Source organism: Eptatretus burgeri, chromosome 1 (assembly GCF_056783735.1).
Source record: "Eptatretus burgeri isolate ZD-2024b chromosome 1, Ebu_testis_v1, whole genome shotgun sequence".
Classification (NCBI taxonomy): domain Eukaryota; kingdom Metazoa; phylum Chordata; class Myxini; order Myxiniformes; family Myxinidae; genus Eptatretus; species Eptatretus burgeri.
In genome coordinates this window covers 21,042,846-21,061,294 of record NC_140961.1, presented here as the reverse complement: position 1 = coordinate 21,061,294, position 18,449 = coordinate 21,042,846, and the positions used below count along the sequence as shown (strand labels likewise).

The 18,449-nt window shown below is 39.6% G+C and overlaps 1 protein-coding gene across 3 annotated transcripts in view; it reads left to right on the top strand.

The window, feature by feature from the left end:
• The first annotated feature begins 675 nt into the window (after window positions 1-675).
• Window positions 676-18,449, top strand: part of LOC147033984 (uncharacterized) — a 57,916-nt gene continuing 40,142 nt past the window's right edge. For 2 of the 3 annotated variants that reach the window (XM_085874361.1, XM_085874343.1), the window contains exons 1-4: window positions 677-900; window positions 14,038-14,094; window positions 14,349-14,405; window positions 17,573-17,635. In XM_085874361.1, the coding sequence (XP_085730487.1) occupies window positions 843-900; window positions 14,038-14,094; window positions 14,349-14,405; window positions 17,573-17,635 (235 nt within the window). In that variant the 5' untranslated portion in view covers window positions 677-842. Of the gene's footprint in view, window positions 901-14,037; window positions 14,095-14,348; window positions 14,406-17,572; window positions 17,636-18,449 lie in introns of all 3 variants that reach the window. The other variant, XM_085874351.1, reaches the window with a different exon arrangement.

Here is an 18,449-nt window from a genome sequence, read left to right as displayed (position 1 = left end):
CCGTTGTACTTGTGGGGTTCTTTGGGTTTACTTTGGGATTAAAAATGTCGTTTTATGTGCACACCTGTAATTTCCTTGTACAAATAACCCTTTTTTTACCCCCTTAGCTGTACAAACGTTACTCCCTCTTCAGTGTGCTCTACCTTCTCCCTTTCCTTCCTTTTCCTGCCGCCTTCTTTCATTCCCCATTTTCTCCCACCCCCCCTTTTCCTCTTATTCGCCCTCCACCCCGCCATATACTCCCTTTACATGTCTCTCCAGCTGCGAGTCCTGTTTGCCTGCCTGTTTGATGCCAAAACAAACGTTCTTTCTCCTTCCCTATTAGGACCCCCACCCCATTACCTTCTTAAAGGTTCAACACACGCTTTGCTTCGTAATCCCAACACCCCCTCCGCCCACCGCATATTATACCATAATTCTGGAATACTTTTCCCTCTTCCTCTATGTCATTGACTTATTTTTCTTCTCAAAAGCTTTGTACAAGTACCTCCCCAGTCCCCCACCCTTTCCCCCTATAATTTATCCCGTACCCTGCCAGGATCAGAGATGCATATGTCTGTGCACATCCCCCCTTCTCCTTGCCCCCGCATCAACACCCCCCCACCTCCACCCGAAAACGTTTTTTTTTCTCTCTCCTTTCATCCATCCCTCCTCCCTTTCTCTCTTACAAATAAATATAAGAGCAGCTTGGAGTGAACTAGAGAGCGAGAGAGTTCAGCAGCACGTCTGCTTTCCTGCTTGTACTTCTGCTTGTCTGAGTCCCCTCTTGACTTTCTCATCGTCTTTCTATCTATCGACATAATATATATTTCTCTCTCCCTCTCGTTCTCTCGCAAGCGACCATGATTTGGGTAACTCTGTGCTGCGTTTTTGCCTTCTTGGTCCCGGCATCCTTTAAAGGTATCTCTTGTTGTCCAGTCCCTCGCGGATGAGCCTCTTCACACACCTTGCGTGCCGTTTTTGTGTCCATCCATCATAACATAGTCATGTTTCTGTGAACTTCAGGAAATGAACAGTAATCTGTTACCTTGGCAACAATCAAAGATGTTTGTAAATTGAATTGACAAAAATATCTTTGTGTATAAATAACGCTTTGTAGATGATGGAAAAGGAGTTTCCTTTCATTCTAAATGTATATGTATGTATGTATGTATGTATATGTATGTATATGTATATATATATATATATATATATATATATATATATATATATATATATATATATATATATATATATATATATATATATTGATGTGTTTGAATGTCAAATGCGAATTATTGATCATTTTAATGATGTTAATTATATTATTTAATATATTTGAACTTGAGCAAGTTGGTGTAACATGTATAGAGTGATTGACTCGTGATAATCTTGGTTTGAATGTAATTCCGATGATTCAGTAAATGACACAATGTCTGGAACCTTTTACCTGCAGATTTATTAATTACTAGACGACCCGTGAACCCCTTGGGTTCCCGTTATGACAGCGGTTGATGAAAAAAATCATTTCAAGAAATAAAAAAAAGATAGCTCCAGCGAACTATGTCGCTGAGGTTGTTTGCATTGATCAAATTCTCCCGAAGAGTACTTGACTGAGTGGGGAATTGATTTTTTAATAATTTTTTTCGTTGCCCGATTTGAACGAAACTTGATACTGCACAACACAGGAGAATGGTGAGTTAGGTGGCCCTAAAATTTTTGCGCTAACGTGTACCGTTTTGGCTGTATTTCGGGAACATACATACAAGATGAGAGTTTTAGTAATATACTAGATGACCCATGAACCCGTTGGGTTCCCGTAGTGACAGCGATTGATGAGAAAAATAATTTCAAGAAAAAAAAGATAGCTCCAGCGAACTATACCGCTGAGGTTGTTTTCATTGATCAAATGCTCCCGAAGAGTACTTGACTGAATCGGGAATTGATTTTTTAATAATTTTTTGTTGCCCGATTTGAACGAAACTTGAGACTGCACACCGTAGGCGAATGGTGAGTAAGGTGGCCCTAAAACTTTTGCGCTATCGTGTACCGTTTTGGCTGTATTTTGGGAACATAAACACATACATACATACATACATGATGAAAGTTTTAGTAATATAATGGATTTCATTATTAAACGGTAGTCGTTTTTTATCAACAGGTTAAAGGTTAAAATCGTTGACAACAAACGAGAGAGATTTAAAAATGTTAAATTGTTCATAAAAACCATTGTGTTGTAGTTGTACTCAGATGGGAGGCGAGACAGGTGTGTGTGTGTGTGTGTGTGTGTGTGTGTGTGTGTGTGTGTGTGTGTGTGTGTGTGTGTGTGTGTGTGTGTGTGTGTGTGTGTGTGTGTGTGTGTGTGTGTGGTCGTCTCAGATGGGAGGCCAGACAGGTATGTGGTCGTGATGTGTTCCGTGGGTGGTGCACGGAAGACCCAGTCCCTTTTGTGGAATTTTTATCTCCATTGAGTTGTTTGATGGGTGGCACTGTTTGATTGAGGTGAGCACTGCCTCGTCTGGTAGATCGATTACAGATTTGGCAGACAGGGTCAACCGTGCCCCCATTGAACAGAACCCCCATGTTATCTTCAGTCACGTGACAGTTTGTTTCAATCAAACTCAATTTGTTCAACATTTGGACGATTTAACAACAGTACTTTACCTGGTTACCAAGTACGTTACCTGGTTACCATGGACGAGTCACATTACATACGAATCACCACTTTACTTGGCCCTCACAAACGGGCCTTCAACACATTCAGGATATTAATTAATTAACACAACCTTAATTACAAAGCACAAGGACAACGACGTTACAGGGACACAACTTGATGCAAGTTTCATAGATTGTGTCGTCATCAAACGTAATGACGAATCAAATTGCATTTCATTGATTTATTACAGACTATCAGGGGTAGCTGGTGTTACCCGGTATATTTTTGTGGGGGCTAAAACTCTTCCCAACACCCACTAAGGAATTGGGTCGGAGGTCATTTAATATTACCCTTCATGTAGCAACAAAGGCTTTGGCACTATGGAGTGATTTTAAAATGGCCCGTCATGGTCGTCTGTCCAATTTGTAATCCTGTGAGATTTGTGGAAACTATCACGTGACTATGAGACCCGAAACCAAGTGATTGCAAAATCAACTTCACACATCGAGAAATGTACTGCATTGTATTGGGTGGTCACAAAGTCCAGTCAACCCCCCCCCCCCCCAATCATCTACCCTGGAACGTTTCATGTATCTATACTAATATCTACACGAATAAATATCAATGTATGGGTATGTATCAGTGTGTGTCTCCTCCACAACTCCAAAACAAAAAAAACCGAGCAGCCTGAAACTTTGCATACATACTAAGAAAACTTCAAGGAAGTGCAGGAGTGAAAATTGGGTGTTTGGGTTCATTAAAACACCCCCTTTGAAGATAATTAACGGCCGTATTTAATTATAGCAAACGCAGTGAGCTTCATGCTTAACGCGTGCACATGAGAGAATAGGAAACAACAACAACAACAACACAATACCCCTGGCAATTTGGAATCAGTGTCGTTGGCTATGACCCTTTTGCTTCCGGTTTTTTTTAAACACTGTGCGGTGTATAAACACGATTGGGTTTTATTTCTATCTTGTGAATATTACTTAACGCGTGCACATGAGAGAATAGGAAACATCAACACAATACCCTGGCACTTGTGAACCCGTGGCGTTGGCTATTAACCTTTTGCTTCCGTCTTTTTTTTTTGCCTGTTTTTTTTTTTTTTGTTTCTGGTTTTTGTCATGGGGAATGATACATGCCGGGAGATAAAGGCATCATCGGAGATATGAAAGACCCAAATATCAGACATGGTGTATATTTCCACTGATTTCCACATCCACGGATTTTAATAAAGATATCTCCCGCATCATCAAAAAATAATTTTTAATCGTGATTTACGTTATTTAATCGCCGATCCCGAATCCAGGCCGAAGTAACCGGAAATTGCGTGTACAGTTGTGAACAAGTTGTAGGTAAAGTCAGAAGTGAATGTCAGAATAATTCTACGTTTGCTTCTAGTATTTATTTTTTTAGATGAGATCCTGTTCTAGGCGGTATAGTTGTTGTTGTGAAGGTAACGTTGAGGTAATATTAATTTTTTTAGATGAGATCCTGTTCTAGGCGGTGTAGTTGTTGCGAAGGTAATGTTGAGGTAATATTTATTTTTTCAGATGAGATCCTGTTCTAGGCGGTGTAGTTGTCGTTGTGAAGGTAATGTTGAGGATTTTTTTTTTTCAGATGAGATCCTGTTCTAGGCGGTATAGTTGTTGTTGTGAAGGTAATGTTTAGGTAATATTTATTTTTTTAGATGAGATCCTGTTCTAGGCGGTGTAGTTGTTGTTGTGAAGGTAACGTTGAGGTAATATTAATTTTTTTAGATGAGATCCTGTTCTAGGCGGTGTAGTTGTTGTGAAGGTAATGTTGAGGTAATATTTATTTTTTCAGATGAGATCCTGTTCTCGGCGGTGTAGTTGTTGTGAAGGTAATGTTGAGGTAATATTAATTGTTTTAGATGAGATCCTGTTCTAGGCGGTGTAGTTGTCATTGTGAAGGTAATGTTGAGGTAATATTAATTTTTTTAGATGAGATCCTGTTCTTGGTGGTGTCGTTGTCGTTGTGAAGGTAATGTTGTGGATTTTTATTTTTAGATGAGATCCTGTTCTAGGTGGTGTAGTTGTTGTGAAGGTAATGTTGAGGTAATAGGTAAAGTCAGAAGCGAATGTAAGAAGAATTCTACGTTTGCTTCTCGGCTTTGCCTATTCCATATTATCCTTAATCAGGCGATCCTCGGCCACCTCACTCTCTGGGTTCTTTGGCGTTTCCTGGGTAACCTCGCTGGCGTCTGAAGCCGCCATGTTTTCTTGCCTGCTCAACCATGCCTTGACTTGGAATAGGCCGCAACGATTTCTTAACAAGAAAGTTTTTTTTTCCCACTTTCCTCATTTGTATTATCGAATGCCTGTTCATCATAGCTACAAATCGCTGCTTACATCGTAAGTACTATAGTTTTCAAATTAAAACATCCCTTTTGAAGATAATTAACGGCCGTATTTAATTATATCCTTAATCAGGCGATCCTCGGCCACCTCACTCTGGATTATTAGGCGTCGCTGGGGTCTGAAGCCGCCATGTCTTTTGGCCTGCTCAACCATGCCTTGACTTGGAATAGGCCGCAACGATTTCTTAACGAGAAAGTTTTTTTTCCCACTTTCCTCACTCGTATTATCGAATGCCTGTTCATCATAGCTACAAATCGCTGCTTACATCGTAAGTACTATAGTTTTCAAATTATGAAGTTGGAGCGATTTAATACATTATATGTGACTTTCACAAAAGCGGTTAAGTAACGGTAAAAACAAACTGAAAAATCAACTTTCTTTGATATTCTCGAAATAGTGCTTAAACCCCTTAAAAGGCCTAGAAAAATGTTCAAATGATGTCAGCAACGCAGGATCGAGAGTAGTTTTCGAGAAATGGCAGCCCGATCCTTTCTTTACCGTTACACAGGTAACGGAAGAGAGCCAAAATGGTAACGGTAAAGAACATCAAGCCAGATTTTTTTTATTGATGGAAAGAAAAAACGGACTTCAGATTCAGGGAAACTGGACCATATATCACTTGCTAAAGACATATCAAAGCTCACACAATAGCCCAGACATGGAGCACAATATGGCGGTAACGGTAAAGAAGTTCAATATGTGTGACATATGAGCTTACCTTATGATACTGTCGATTTGTCACTTCCAGCCGTTTTAATTTCGGTCATAAAATGGCGGCAGAAAACTTTTCGGTCACGTGACGGCTTGTGGTGACTCCTGGTATTAGAACTCCAAACTGAAATTACTGGAAGACTGTAAACGGTAACGGTAAAGAAATTGAAACGACGAATGTTTCAAATTTTTTTTCATTCTCTTAATTACCTTGAGCGTCCGAGGTGACGAAACTACTGATTTCTGCATAGTGGAAGCAATAATACTTGATATATATATATATATATATATATATATATATATATATATATATATATATATATATATATATATATATATATATATATATATATATAAATGATTCAAGTCATATTGCCATATGGTTAGAATGCTACGAGGATCCGAAATAGCCAAGTCTCACTTTGGACAGGTAAACGGAATGGAAAATATGACACTTCGAAGTTGATTGCATGTGACACTGTTTTCGATATTGTGTAGCAATAATTTTTTTGGAGTAGTGGAAAACGAGAGTAAACTTCACCATAAGGCCTCTGCACTGACTGGCAATATATGCTTGATAAAAATGATCGGACAGTCGTTACCGTTACCTGACCCGCTTTTATGAAAATGTCCCTTATGATTCGATCTTCCACAATCTACTCTCACGGATTAATTAAAGTAGATCATCAAAATATTATTTTGGTTTTGAGGATCGGATATCGTCTGAATTAAATGTGTCAAAAGCTATTGAGAAATCTGATAATTTAAAGAAATAATAAATCTTATAACTTAGTTAATATACCTATTTACTTTAAGCAAGCAAGGCTATGTTCCCTCCTTCTCCATAGATACACAAGAAATTGTGAAATTTTCAAAGCATTAAACTTATCATTTTCTACTGTTTGGAGAATTATATTGAGTGAACAAAAAAATTTAGGAAGGTGCCAAAATTAACCAGCTTCATTGAGCTGGTTTCATCGAGTGCAACATAAATAACTTGATTCAAAATCAATGCAACAAAAATAATGAACTCGAGGGATCGACAGGAAGGGGCCGCACATGGGTTCTCTGTGGGGAATCTCTGGAGTTAGGAAGACAAAATGGATTAAAGATCAAATTAAAAGAAAAAACGAACAATTAACAGAACGGGAGGATGAGGGTGAGTGAAGCAGCGGATTAGGGTAAAACAACTTTGAAAAATTTCCACTCAATTTTTTTATTCTGTCAAGAATGCATTTCCCCTTTAATACATCTTAAAAATCAATGGGATTTTGAAGTTACTTTTATTACCTCCACCACCGACGGTGAAGGAGGTTATGTTTTAACTTCCTTTCTGTCTGTCTGTCTGTTTGTGTGCAGGATATTTCAAAAAGTTGTGGACGAATCTGGATGAAATTTTGTGGACAGGTTGGGTGTGTGACAAGGACGAACTGATTAGATTTTGGTGATGATCCGGATCTGGATCCGAATAGAAGAATTTTATCAGTGATTCTTCACCATTGAGAGATAGGGCAAAACTAATATATATATATATATATATATATATATATATATATATATATATATATATATATATATATGTATATATATATTTTTTTTCAAAAAGTTGTCGACAGATTCAGATGAAACTTGGACAGGTTGGCTGTGTGTCATGGAAGAGTTGATTCAATTTTGATGAAGATCTGAATCTGGATCCAGATTGGAGAATTATTTTCTTTTTAAAGTGCTGCTTCACTATTGAGAGATAGGACCAAAAACAATATAGTACTGTATAGCATGATATTTCAATAAAGTACTGGGTCCGATATGTTCTTGCGGATCAGGCATTTTGTGGCGGAGGTGCCCTTATAGTTAAAACGATGTTTTTCCAGGAACGCATCTATGACGTAAATACCTGAAAGTGATATCTGGAAGGAAGTGTGTGTGAATGTGTATGTATGTATGTGTGCAGAAAGCATAAAATAACATAACATCATAACATAATATCTTTGACCCCCTCCCCCCCTCCTTGCTCTCCCACCCCAGCTCGCTTCCCTCCCTCTCTCTCGCTCCCACCCCCTTCTCCCAGAGTCTTTAATGACATATGGTGAGGCGTTGCTCTCTCCCCGCCCCCTTTCCTCGCTCTCCCTCTCTTCCTTGCTCTCGCCCTTCTTTGCTCCCCCTCCTTGCTCCCCCAACCCTGCTCACGATCTCTCCTCCCCCTCCTCTTTCCCCCATCCTCCTTGCTCCCACCCCCTTTCCTGGAGTGCATAGCAACATTTAGCGGGACGTCGTACTCCCCACCCATCTCCATCACTCTTCATGCCCCTTCCAAGTTCCCCCATTCCTCACCCCTCCTCGCTCTCCTCTCCCTCCCTTTTCTCCTCTCTCTCCCCTCTCCCACCTTCCTCACTCTTCATCCCCCTTCCTCACACTTCATCCTCCTTCCTCACTCTTCATCCCCCCTCCTCCCAAAACCTCTCCCTCCATGCCCCCTCTCCATTTTCTCCTCTCTCTCCCCTCTCCACTCCCCCTTCACTAACTCTTCAACCCCTTTTGAGCTCTCCCATTCCTCACCCCTCCTCCCTCCATTTTCTCCTCTCCTCCCCTCTTTCTCCCTTCTCTCTCCCCCCACCATCCCCATCTACCCCTTCCTCCTCTTTCTCCCTCACCTCACCTCCATCCTCTCCTCTTTCTCCCTCCCCCTCCCTCTTCTTTACCCCCTCCCTCCTCCCTCCTCTTCTCTCCCCTCAGTCTTCTTCTCTATACTCCTTCCCTCCTTTCTCTACCCCTTCCGTCAGTCCTCTCTCCCTCTCCGCCTCTATCCTTCCCCCACTTAATATTTCCATCAGCGAAGCAACAGGGTTATACTTGCTCGTGTGTGTAATATAAAGAAATAAATATATATATATATATATATATATATATATATATATATATATATATATATATATATATATATATATATATATGTCTGTTGATATTAATATTTTTGTTTTTATGACAATAAAAGTTTTGTATATTCATAATTTACATTTATACTTCTTGTGTGTTCATTATATTAATTTATCAGGTTCTGCGGAGGGGGTAATGGGACTTTGTAAACACCCTGTAGATTATTGGCTCAGAGGTATTGTAAAAGTGTTTGTTACCTTAGAAGTGGAATTCGATGTTATTCGTGGAATGGATGCTCCTTAATGTGCCGTTCATGTTTCTGGGTTAAGCTTGACCTGATCGATAAATACGGTGCCGTACAGGAAGAAATATGGCTAACTTGGACTGCTTCCGGGAGAGGTTTATTTGTATTTAAATGTCTGGTAATTGTTTTGTATTTACTTATGTGTTTGTGTACTTGAATCTAACTGTTATTGATCAAAAAGGTTGGTTGGTGTTAAGGTTGCTTAAGCAAGTTGGTGTAACATGTATAGAGTGATTGACTCGTGATAATCTTGGTTTGAATGTAATTCCGATGATTCAGTAAATGACACAATGTCTGGAACCTTTTACCTGCAGATTTATTAATTACTAGACGACCCGTGAACCCCTTGGGTTCCCGTTATGACAGCGGTTGATGAAAAAAATCATTTCAAGAAATAAACTAGAGGGGGAGCACTCGGGAGAGTGCAAAACCTCCACCGCCAATACTGCTGGGTCACTCAAGTGAACCTGATATCTTATTCATTAAATATGATGTCAGCAGTGCTTACAGTTATAGTTCTTTTCTCCAATATTTTTTGGGGGGGGCGGGGGGGGTTGGAAATCACTTAAAACATGTAGAAATGCATAAAAAAACATTTTTTTCTCTAATTTTTTTTTTTTGGGGGGGTTGGAAATCACTTAAAACATGTAGAAATGCAAAAAAAATATCGAAATTTTGTTGAAAAAAAAGTTGCAAAATTTTTTATTTTTCTCTAACTTTTTTTTGGGGGGGGGGGTTGGAAATCACTTAACATCTAGGAATGCAAAAAAAAACAAACATTTTTTTTCTCTAACAATTTTTTTTTGGGGGGGGACCAAGTCCAAAATCTAATGGCATGATCCTTGGACCATACCTGACCCCCCCCACCAAGTTTTGTCGAAATCCGTCGAGGAGTTTTTCCGTAATACTGTTCACAAACAAACAAACAGAAAGGGGTGAAAACAGTAACCTCCGATCTTCGATGGCAGAGGTTAAAAAGATAGCTCCAGCGAACTACGCCGCTGAGGTTGTTTGCATTGATCAAATACTCCTGAAGAGTACTTAACTGAATCGGGAATTGATTTTTTAATAATTTTTAATAACTTTTAAATACTGTCTGATAAAAAAGGTTTTAACACTATAGAGCGATTAACAAAAAACTTAATGTTATTTTTATATTTTTAAACCCCCCCCCCCCCCAAAAAAAAATTTTTTTTGATTTTTTTTTTTTTTTGCCTAAAACACTCCTTGGCACTCACTGACGAACCTCTGATAGTTTTATGAAGATCCATTCATCCATCTCTGAGAAAAATGGTGACACACAAATACAAACACACAGCCAAACAGCTATAAAAGCAAAAATTTGTGAATTCTGACTCAAACTCGAGGGCTGAGTGCCCATGAACCATGGTTTTGGGATCATGGGATCGTTCATTCATTCATTGCCTCCTTATATCCTTCGAGTCAACAAAAAGTGCACACATGTCTACTGACGGCCTTATCTTGCATGGAACATAAGTACAAGTCACGAGGTCCTCCACGAGTGTAAACAAACACACAAAGTTTTACAGACCCGGTACGATGCACCACCCAACATTATGTCGGCGTGGTGAATCCTCATTGATCAAGTCAGCACATGTGCTTCGAATGAAGACATTTCTGACTTCATCTGAATCATTCATACCGAACTGTATTTCATTCATTCTTGCTGCACATGCTCGATCATTGAATGTGGCTCTTGAATTTCCAACTGCCACATATGTCTATCTGTATACGACATTCAGTCTCATACATTTACAATTGTAAAGTCCACGATGCGCTCAAACGAGTGTCCGAGTATAAATGGACGATTGGACCACCGTTTCATGTTAATCACCAATGACGTCAGTGCAAGATCATGTCCTTGACCACGCTTCCGGCGTTCTTGTGTTGGGGTGCCCGGAGAGCTCTTGGTAATCAACTTGAATGATCAATTTCCTGGGATCGAATGCCCTTGGTTTAAAATCCGAGCTTCAAACTGCTGTTCTGACGTGATACTGCATTGTGAAGCACGACGTCCTCATATTTATTGGACTACAAGCAGGTGAATGTGAAGCATGTCAGAAAAGATCTTTTAATAGGAGTCTGGGCCGGTACTGCGTGTGCGTGTGCGTGTGCGTGGTCCATTACCCAATTCGACGTCAACCTTCGTGTATTAACATCAAGAGAAAGTGTCACACCTGTCTGTACAGGAAATATATTGTTGTGTCCAGGGGTTTAGCCCCTACCTGGACGGATGGCCCAACAGTTCTCCCTTGGAGGCTTACAACTGAGACTCCTGGAGATTAATGCGCGCGCGGGAAAGAAATGCAAGGCGCTTCACCAGGGCGGTAGCACAGCACAGGGGTTTTTACTGTCGAACCCACAACAGATACACAGACACAAGCAAATGAAATTAAATTAAATGGATAATTTAATGACTAATCAAAAATATGTACAGCGACAGTAATTCAAATTATAATAATGAAAGAAAAATGTGAGGCAATCTAAATCTAAATTCCCATTTGAGGCGCCTCCGCATTTGAGGTGATCGAACCGCGTCATCAGCGTGCGGGTAACCGCGCCCCAAAATGGCGCCGAGCAATTCGTGAGGAAATATTCGACGTCAGGGTTCCAGAACCACTGTGTCGCTTCTTCGTCGACCGCGCTTGCGGATCCCGTTCTCTCTGAATAGCGCCGCTCCCTTCAGTGTGATGTACATGAGGCTTCGAGGTCCGTCTCTCACGACCAACCAAGAGTCAATGGCCAGCGTCTTGCTCCACCACGCAAGCCAATTTTCCTCAGCACGAACACGAGAACTGCGCCATCTTCTTTATGCGTCGAAGGAAAGCCAGCCGTAATGCCCTGCTCTTTCGACCACCGATCCTGCCATTCTGTTCTCTTGGCGAGACATGTTCTGGTTTCTCTGATCACCTCCCTCACACTAAACTCCACTGATGCGTTCGTTCTTCGCTACGAGCTGTTTCCCGTCTTCTCTGATCGCCTGCCTCCCACACGCTCCTTCCCTTCCTCCGACGAACGTCACGCACTTCGCCCGTCGTCACTCTTGGAGGTGGGGCTTCTTCCAACTTGGTCATGCAGCTCCGTTGTAATGGTCGTTTTTGTTATAAAAACTTAATTCTATCATTGCTGGTTTGCAATACAAAAACATAGGGAAAAGTTACAGGGGTGAAATTACACATTGGGGAAAATTATCCTTAATCCCGACCTCATTAACACCACACCACCCCCCATGTGGTGACAAGTAACACTTAAGCTCACAATTTCCCTACTTGGTTTACATCGAGATGTCTCCTACACGTCCACGGGCCAAGTTACTCTTTACGATCCTATCTTTCCTATGAAATTCCTCCATCTACCCCACAAACATAACAATATTAAGGGCTTTCCTATTTATTAACCTCCGCCATCGAAGATGGATGGAGGTTACTGTTTTCACCCCTGTCTGTTTGTTTGTTTGTTTGTGAACAGTATTACGGAAAAACTCCTGGACGGATTTCGACGAAACTTGGTGGGGGGATTAGGTATGGTCCAAGGATCATGCCATTAGATTTTGGACTTTGCCCAAAAAAAAAAACTTTGCAAAAAAAATGTCTTTGTCTAACCCTAACCCTCAAAAAAAAAATTTGCAACTTTTTTTCAAAAAAATTTCGATTTTATTTGAAAAATATTTGAATTTTTTTTTTGCATTTCTACATGTTTTAAGTGATTTCCAACCCCCCAAAAAATTGTTAGAGAAAAAAAAAACAGAAATTTTGCAACTTTTTTTTCCCAAAAATTTTGATTTTTTTTATTTATTTTTTTAATTTTTTTTTGGCATTTCTACATGCACGTCGATCTAGTTTAGTTTATTCAATCGTGGTTCAATCGAGTCTGATCCGTTTTGACCTACAATGAATAGGATATCAGGTTCACTTAAGTGACCCAGCAGTATTGGCGGCGGAGGTTTTGCACTCTACCGAGTGCTCCCCCTCTAGTTAAGTATGCAAATATAGTGCAATTGTGAATCGTGGAATCCTAATATTTACCTCTTCCTTTCCTTTCTCTTCTTTCCATACTTTACCCACACTCCACGAACCTCTCTCCCTCTCTCTCTATGATCCGATGACCTTCATAACCACTCCAAACAATGTGTTCACAGCTGCGTTATGGACCCATTTGTGGAGGTTCTGAGATTGAAGGGCTAAAATCTTGATAATGGATAAGCTGAAGACATTTTTCAGATCTCTTCCTCTTTTTCTCTCTCCCCTCTCTCTCTTCTTTTTATCTTCCTCTCCTCTACTCTCCCTTCCCCCTTCTCTCACCTCCCCTCCTCTTCTCTCCCTTCTCCCTTCTCTCACCTCCCCTCCTCTCCATTCTCTTTTCTTTCTCCCTCCCCTCCACTTTTCTTTCTCCCTCCCCCTCCTCTTTTCTTTCTCCCTCCCTCTCTTTCTTCTCAACCTCCCTCTTATCTCCCTTTCACCCTCCCTCGTCTCCCCATCCCTCCTCTCTCTCACTCCTCACACCCCTCCCTCTCTCTTCTCTCCACCCTCTCGATTTTTAAAAAACTCTCTCTCTCTCTCTCTCTCTGTTTCTGTCTCTGTCTCTGTCTCTGTCTCTCTCTGTCTCTGACACACACACACACACACACACACACACACACACACACACACACACACACACACACACACACACACACACACACACGCACACGCACACGCACACACACGCACACGCACACGCACACACATACACACACACACACACACACACACACTCTTTCTTCTCTATTTTAATTGCCTTATTTTTGGCCAACTTCATACATAGTAACAGATGGTCCTTCAGGCCCGAGGATCCTTGCCATTGTGGCCAATCAAAACACATAGAGGCTGGCCATTGTAGCCAATCAAAATAAAGCATCACTTCGAGCCCTCTCCCCCCTGTCTGCTCCATTGTAGTATTAGCAGTGTAAATCATCAATATTGCTCTCGGGCAATGAAAGAACCTCTACAGTTTTGATGAACAGAAATCTACGATAGAAGCAATTATTAGTTCAACGATGAGTGCCTCATGTTTGATGTTTGATGAAGGTTTGTTTATGAGTTTGGAATGAACCTCTTTGTGTGTAGGAATTCCAAGCGGTTATGGTGGTGCCAGAAATGGGGGACTTGGTGGCTACAATGGGGGTAAGTCTTCCAACTTATTACGTTGTGTTATGTAGCTTGCGTCATAATAACCCAATAAGGTTTTACTTGATACCCCAATAGTCAATGTATTTAATACAGTGTTTCAACCGGAATTCTAAACCAACCGTCTGCAGCTTCCATGATTTTAGTTCATAGCATGAAACTTTCTAAGTTGATGGACTCTTTATTCTGTTGTTGTTATAATTTTTAGGTTTGCAAACCTGACGCATGATTCATTAATTTCCCTTTGCCAGGTTACCGTGCTTGGCCCCGCCCCTCGTTTCCTGCTGGAGGTGGACTCAACGGCAGAGGTCACGTGAACTCATTCACTTAACCTCCCCCCCCCCCATCCCACTCCCCGTTCTCATTTCATTCGCTCAATCGTCTGTCATGACCGAAAGACAAAACTTCACAAGTGCACATTTTGGCATTTCCACTTGTTACCAAATGTGTACTCTATAATAATGGCTGTACCATCTGGCAACAACCTATACCTGTCCGCCAAGCTCCGCGATACTGATCACGTGTCAGTCGCTGCAAATTTCAGGCTTACTGAAAGGCGAAGGCAAACAAACGATTGAGTTTACAAACCCGAATCATTCAAACTGGAAATCAAAGGAATTTGAAACTGCAGGACGAAGACCTCCCCTGGATTATGTACGAGAAGTTTTTCATAGACTGTACTCGACACGCTTACCAGATCCAGGTATGGAGGTAGAGGGCTGCCATTGGAAATCGCTGATGGTTCCTGGTATAACCAACTCGTGATATTAAACTATTTGTAACATTTGAAATTCTGCCTCATAATGACAACACTTTTTTTTGTTCGTTTTCAAAAAGCCGAACACCACGGACACCAAGACTAAACACTGAATGCCTCCCTTTGGGAACCATAACAATGATAATTAAAAAGTTAAACAGTAATAACAAAATACTGAAATGGAAAAATTAAACAACTGGAAATTAAAAAAAAATGACAATCAAATACAGTAGTTATAAATTGGGAAAAATTAAACAATTGTAGAAATGAAAATTAAATATACTTATAAATTGGGGAAAATAAATAAATTTGGAAAAATTAAATAATTTCAAATTGGAAAAATATGAAAATTAAATACAGTAGTTATAAATTGTGAAAAATTAAGCAATTGTAAAAATGAAAATTAAATATAGTTATAAATTGGGGAAAATAAATAATTGGAAATATATTGTGAAAAATTAAATAATTGCAAATTGGAAAAAAAATGAAAATTAAATACAGTAGTTATAAATTGGGAAAAATACAATTGGAAAAATGAAAATAAAATAGTTGTTATAAATTGGGGAAAATTAAATAATTAAAAAAAATAAAAATTAAATAGTTGTTATAAATTGGGGAAATTTAAATAATTGTAATTTGAAAAAAAAACTGAAACTTAATTGCAGTGGTTATAAATTGGGGGAAGATTAAATAATTGGAAAATGAAAATTAAATAGTTATAAATTGGGAAAATTAAATAATTGGAAAATGAAAATTAAATAGTTATAAATTGGGAAAAATTAATAATTGGAAAAAAATGAACATTAAACATCGTGGTTATAAATTGGGAAAAATTAAATAATTGGAAAAATGAAAATTAAATAGTTGTTATAAATTGGGGCAAATGAAATAATTGCAAATTGGAAAAAAATGAAACTTAATTGCAGTGGTTATAAATTGGAGAAAATAAAATAATTGGAAAATGAATATTAAATAGTTATAAATTGGGAAAATTAAATAATTGGAAAATGAAAATGAAATAGTTATAAATTGGGAAAAATAAATAATTGGAAAAAAATGAACATTAAACATAGTGGTTATAAATTGGGAAAAATTAAATAATTGGAAAAATGAAAATTAAATATAGTTATAAAATCGGGAATATTAAATAATTGAGAAAAAATGAACATTAAACACTGGTTTTCAATTGGGAAAAATTACATAATTGGAAAATGAAAATTAAATAGTTGTAAATTGGGGAATATTAAATAATTTGAAAAATAATTCATTAAAAAATTAAATAATGTAAAAAGTGTTCTTCAAAAAGCGGGACTTTGTGGACACCAAGACTAAATACTTAATTGCTCCCTCCGGGAACCATAATGAGTTTGAAACATTCTCTACCGATGAAATTCACAAGGTGTAGAGCAGGTTCAGGGAAATAAGATGGCAGGAGGTTGTATAGGATTCCTGCAAAGCTACGAAGTACATGACCAGATAATATTTTTTGGCTGCGGATTCTGTTCAACATTATCCAGAGAACAGAGTTGGTCTCGTCTGGTTGGGGGTTGGAAGGTTGTTCGATCATCTGCTCCAAATACCGACCGTCCTACCACCCAATGAGAATCTCACTTTGACCCAATTTAAGGAGGATGCGAAAAACCGCCATCCCCAAAAGACTTAAAACACGATGACAAGCACTCGTACCTCACAGGTATTAAACTCTGTAATCTGCCAGATTTAGTTTAGGGCACCATGGTGTCACAGAACGTGTCTGGTGGCCTCCACACTGTCAGTGGCGACATCATTAGCATGAAGAAGTTCACTTACTCGCTTCCTTTATGAGGCAGCAAGTACTGTAATGACAAATGAAGTGGAAATGCACAAACATGCATTTTAGAAGGTGTTGACTTTAGGCCATTTGACTTTTCAAGTACTTTTACCTTTGATGTTATGAACACCAATGTCTGTTAACCAAGCTTGACATTTGAATGAGTAGAGTTGAAACAGACATGATGTTGCTGAGAAACACAATGTTCAAACAATTCTTTCTTTTATACCTGTAACCTCTGCCACCGAAGGTGGACAGAGTTTTTGTTTTCACCTCTGTCTGTCTGTTTGTTTGCTTGTCTATGAGCATGATATCTCAAAAAGTTATGGACGGATTCAGACAAAACTTGGTGGACAGGTTGGGGGTGCGACAAGCACGAATCGATTCGATTTTGTGAAGATCCAAATGTGGATACGATAGTTTTTACTTTTTAAATTTTTTTTTAATGATTCTTCAACATTGAGAGATGGGGCTAAAAATGATATATGGCACGATATTTCAGAAGGTCGTGGATGAGTTACGACAACACTTGGTGCATGAGTTGGTTAGGTGCACGAACAAGCCGATTTGATTTTGGTTCAAATCCGATCCAGATCGGCCACTCCACCGGCCATCAGTGGGATCCAAAACGTAAACTGTTCAGCCTGGTGGAGGTACACGCTCTAACGAGTGCCATCCAAGTTAATTACTCATTCATACAGTTTCTATTATATCGGCAAAATTAACTCGTAACAATGATTTATGGAATTAATTTTGCCCTTGTCTCTAAATGTTTGTTGGAGGGATTCTCACTCTTTCAACCTTGCTTTACATCATGGCATTTATTCAGTGAACATTGTTACAGCAACTGTTACTTTTCATTTGCATTGGGAACTTATTTATGTTGTGCTTTACCATGTGTCTTGCAGGGTATGGACAACGACCTGGGGGGCTCGCGTTACCAGCCCCGAGTAAGGGGGTTGGCAGAGCAGGTATTACATACAAAATCTCAACTATCACCAAGCTCGTAACGAGATAACCCATCTCCAACACTCGTTCATGAAAAATCCACCACAATACAGCCACAAACAACCCAATTATTAATCTCCAATCACTAACACCCAGCTATACATATCTTCCATCATACCAACACCGAACCTTGGATAAACCACAAACATCCAGCTACATATCACACCACACCTAATCTTGGCTAATCCACGAACACCCGGCACAGGTAATGAGGATGGTACACAAGTAATGCGCTCTCACCTTTGAGCTGTCTAATCTGGGTTCGATTACAGACCTGACTATAGACTCTATGATTGGTAAGCATTCGCAGGTAGTGCGAGGCATCAAAAAGTGTGCCGAACCTTGGATGGGCATTAAATTGGGAATCCAGAGTGCCAGCATTCATTGGTAGACGTTAAATATCCCAGGATGTCCTTATTGATGAGTAGGTGAGATACTGTAAACTGTAAACAAAAGTTACTGTAAACAAATTGCAAATGCCTGCTCCAACATACAAGGGGTATTGCATCAGAGGTAGTCACAAACCCCCCAGAAATGAACGTACGGGCTAAACTCTTGATGGATATTCTCAATAGCCACACGATATTAGATATGACTCAATCATGAGCACACAGTTGCCACAACCCACTACCAGTACCAATCAACACCCAATTAACTAAACTGTAAACACCCATTCAGAATTCATGATCCCAAATGCACGACTTGACCTCTGACCAACTCACCATGATGGACGCCACACCGTGATGGACTCCCTTCCCCACCGTGACGGACTCCCTT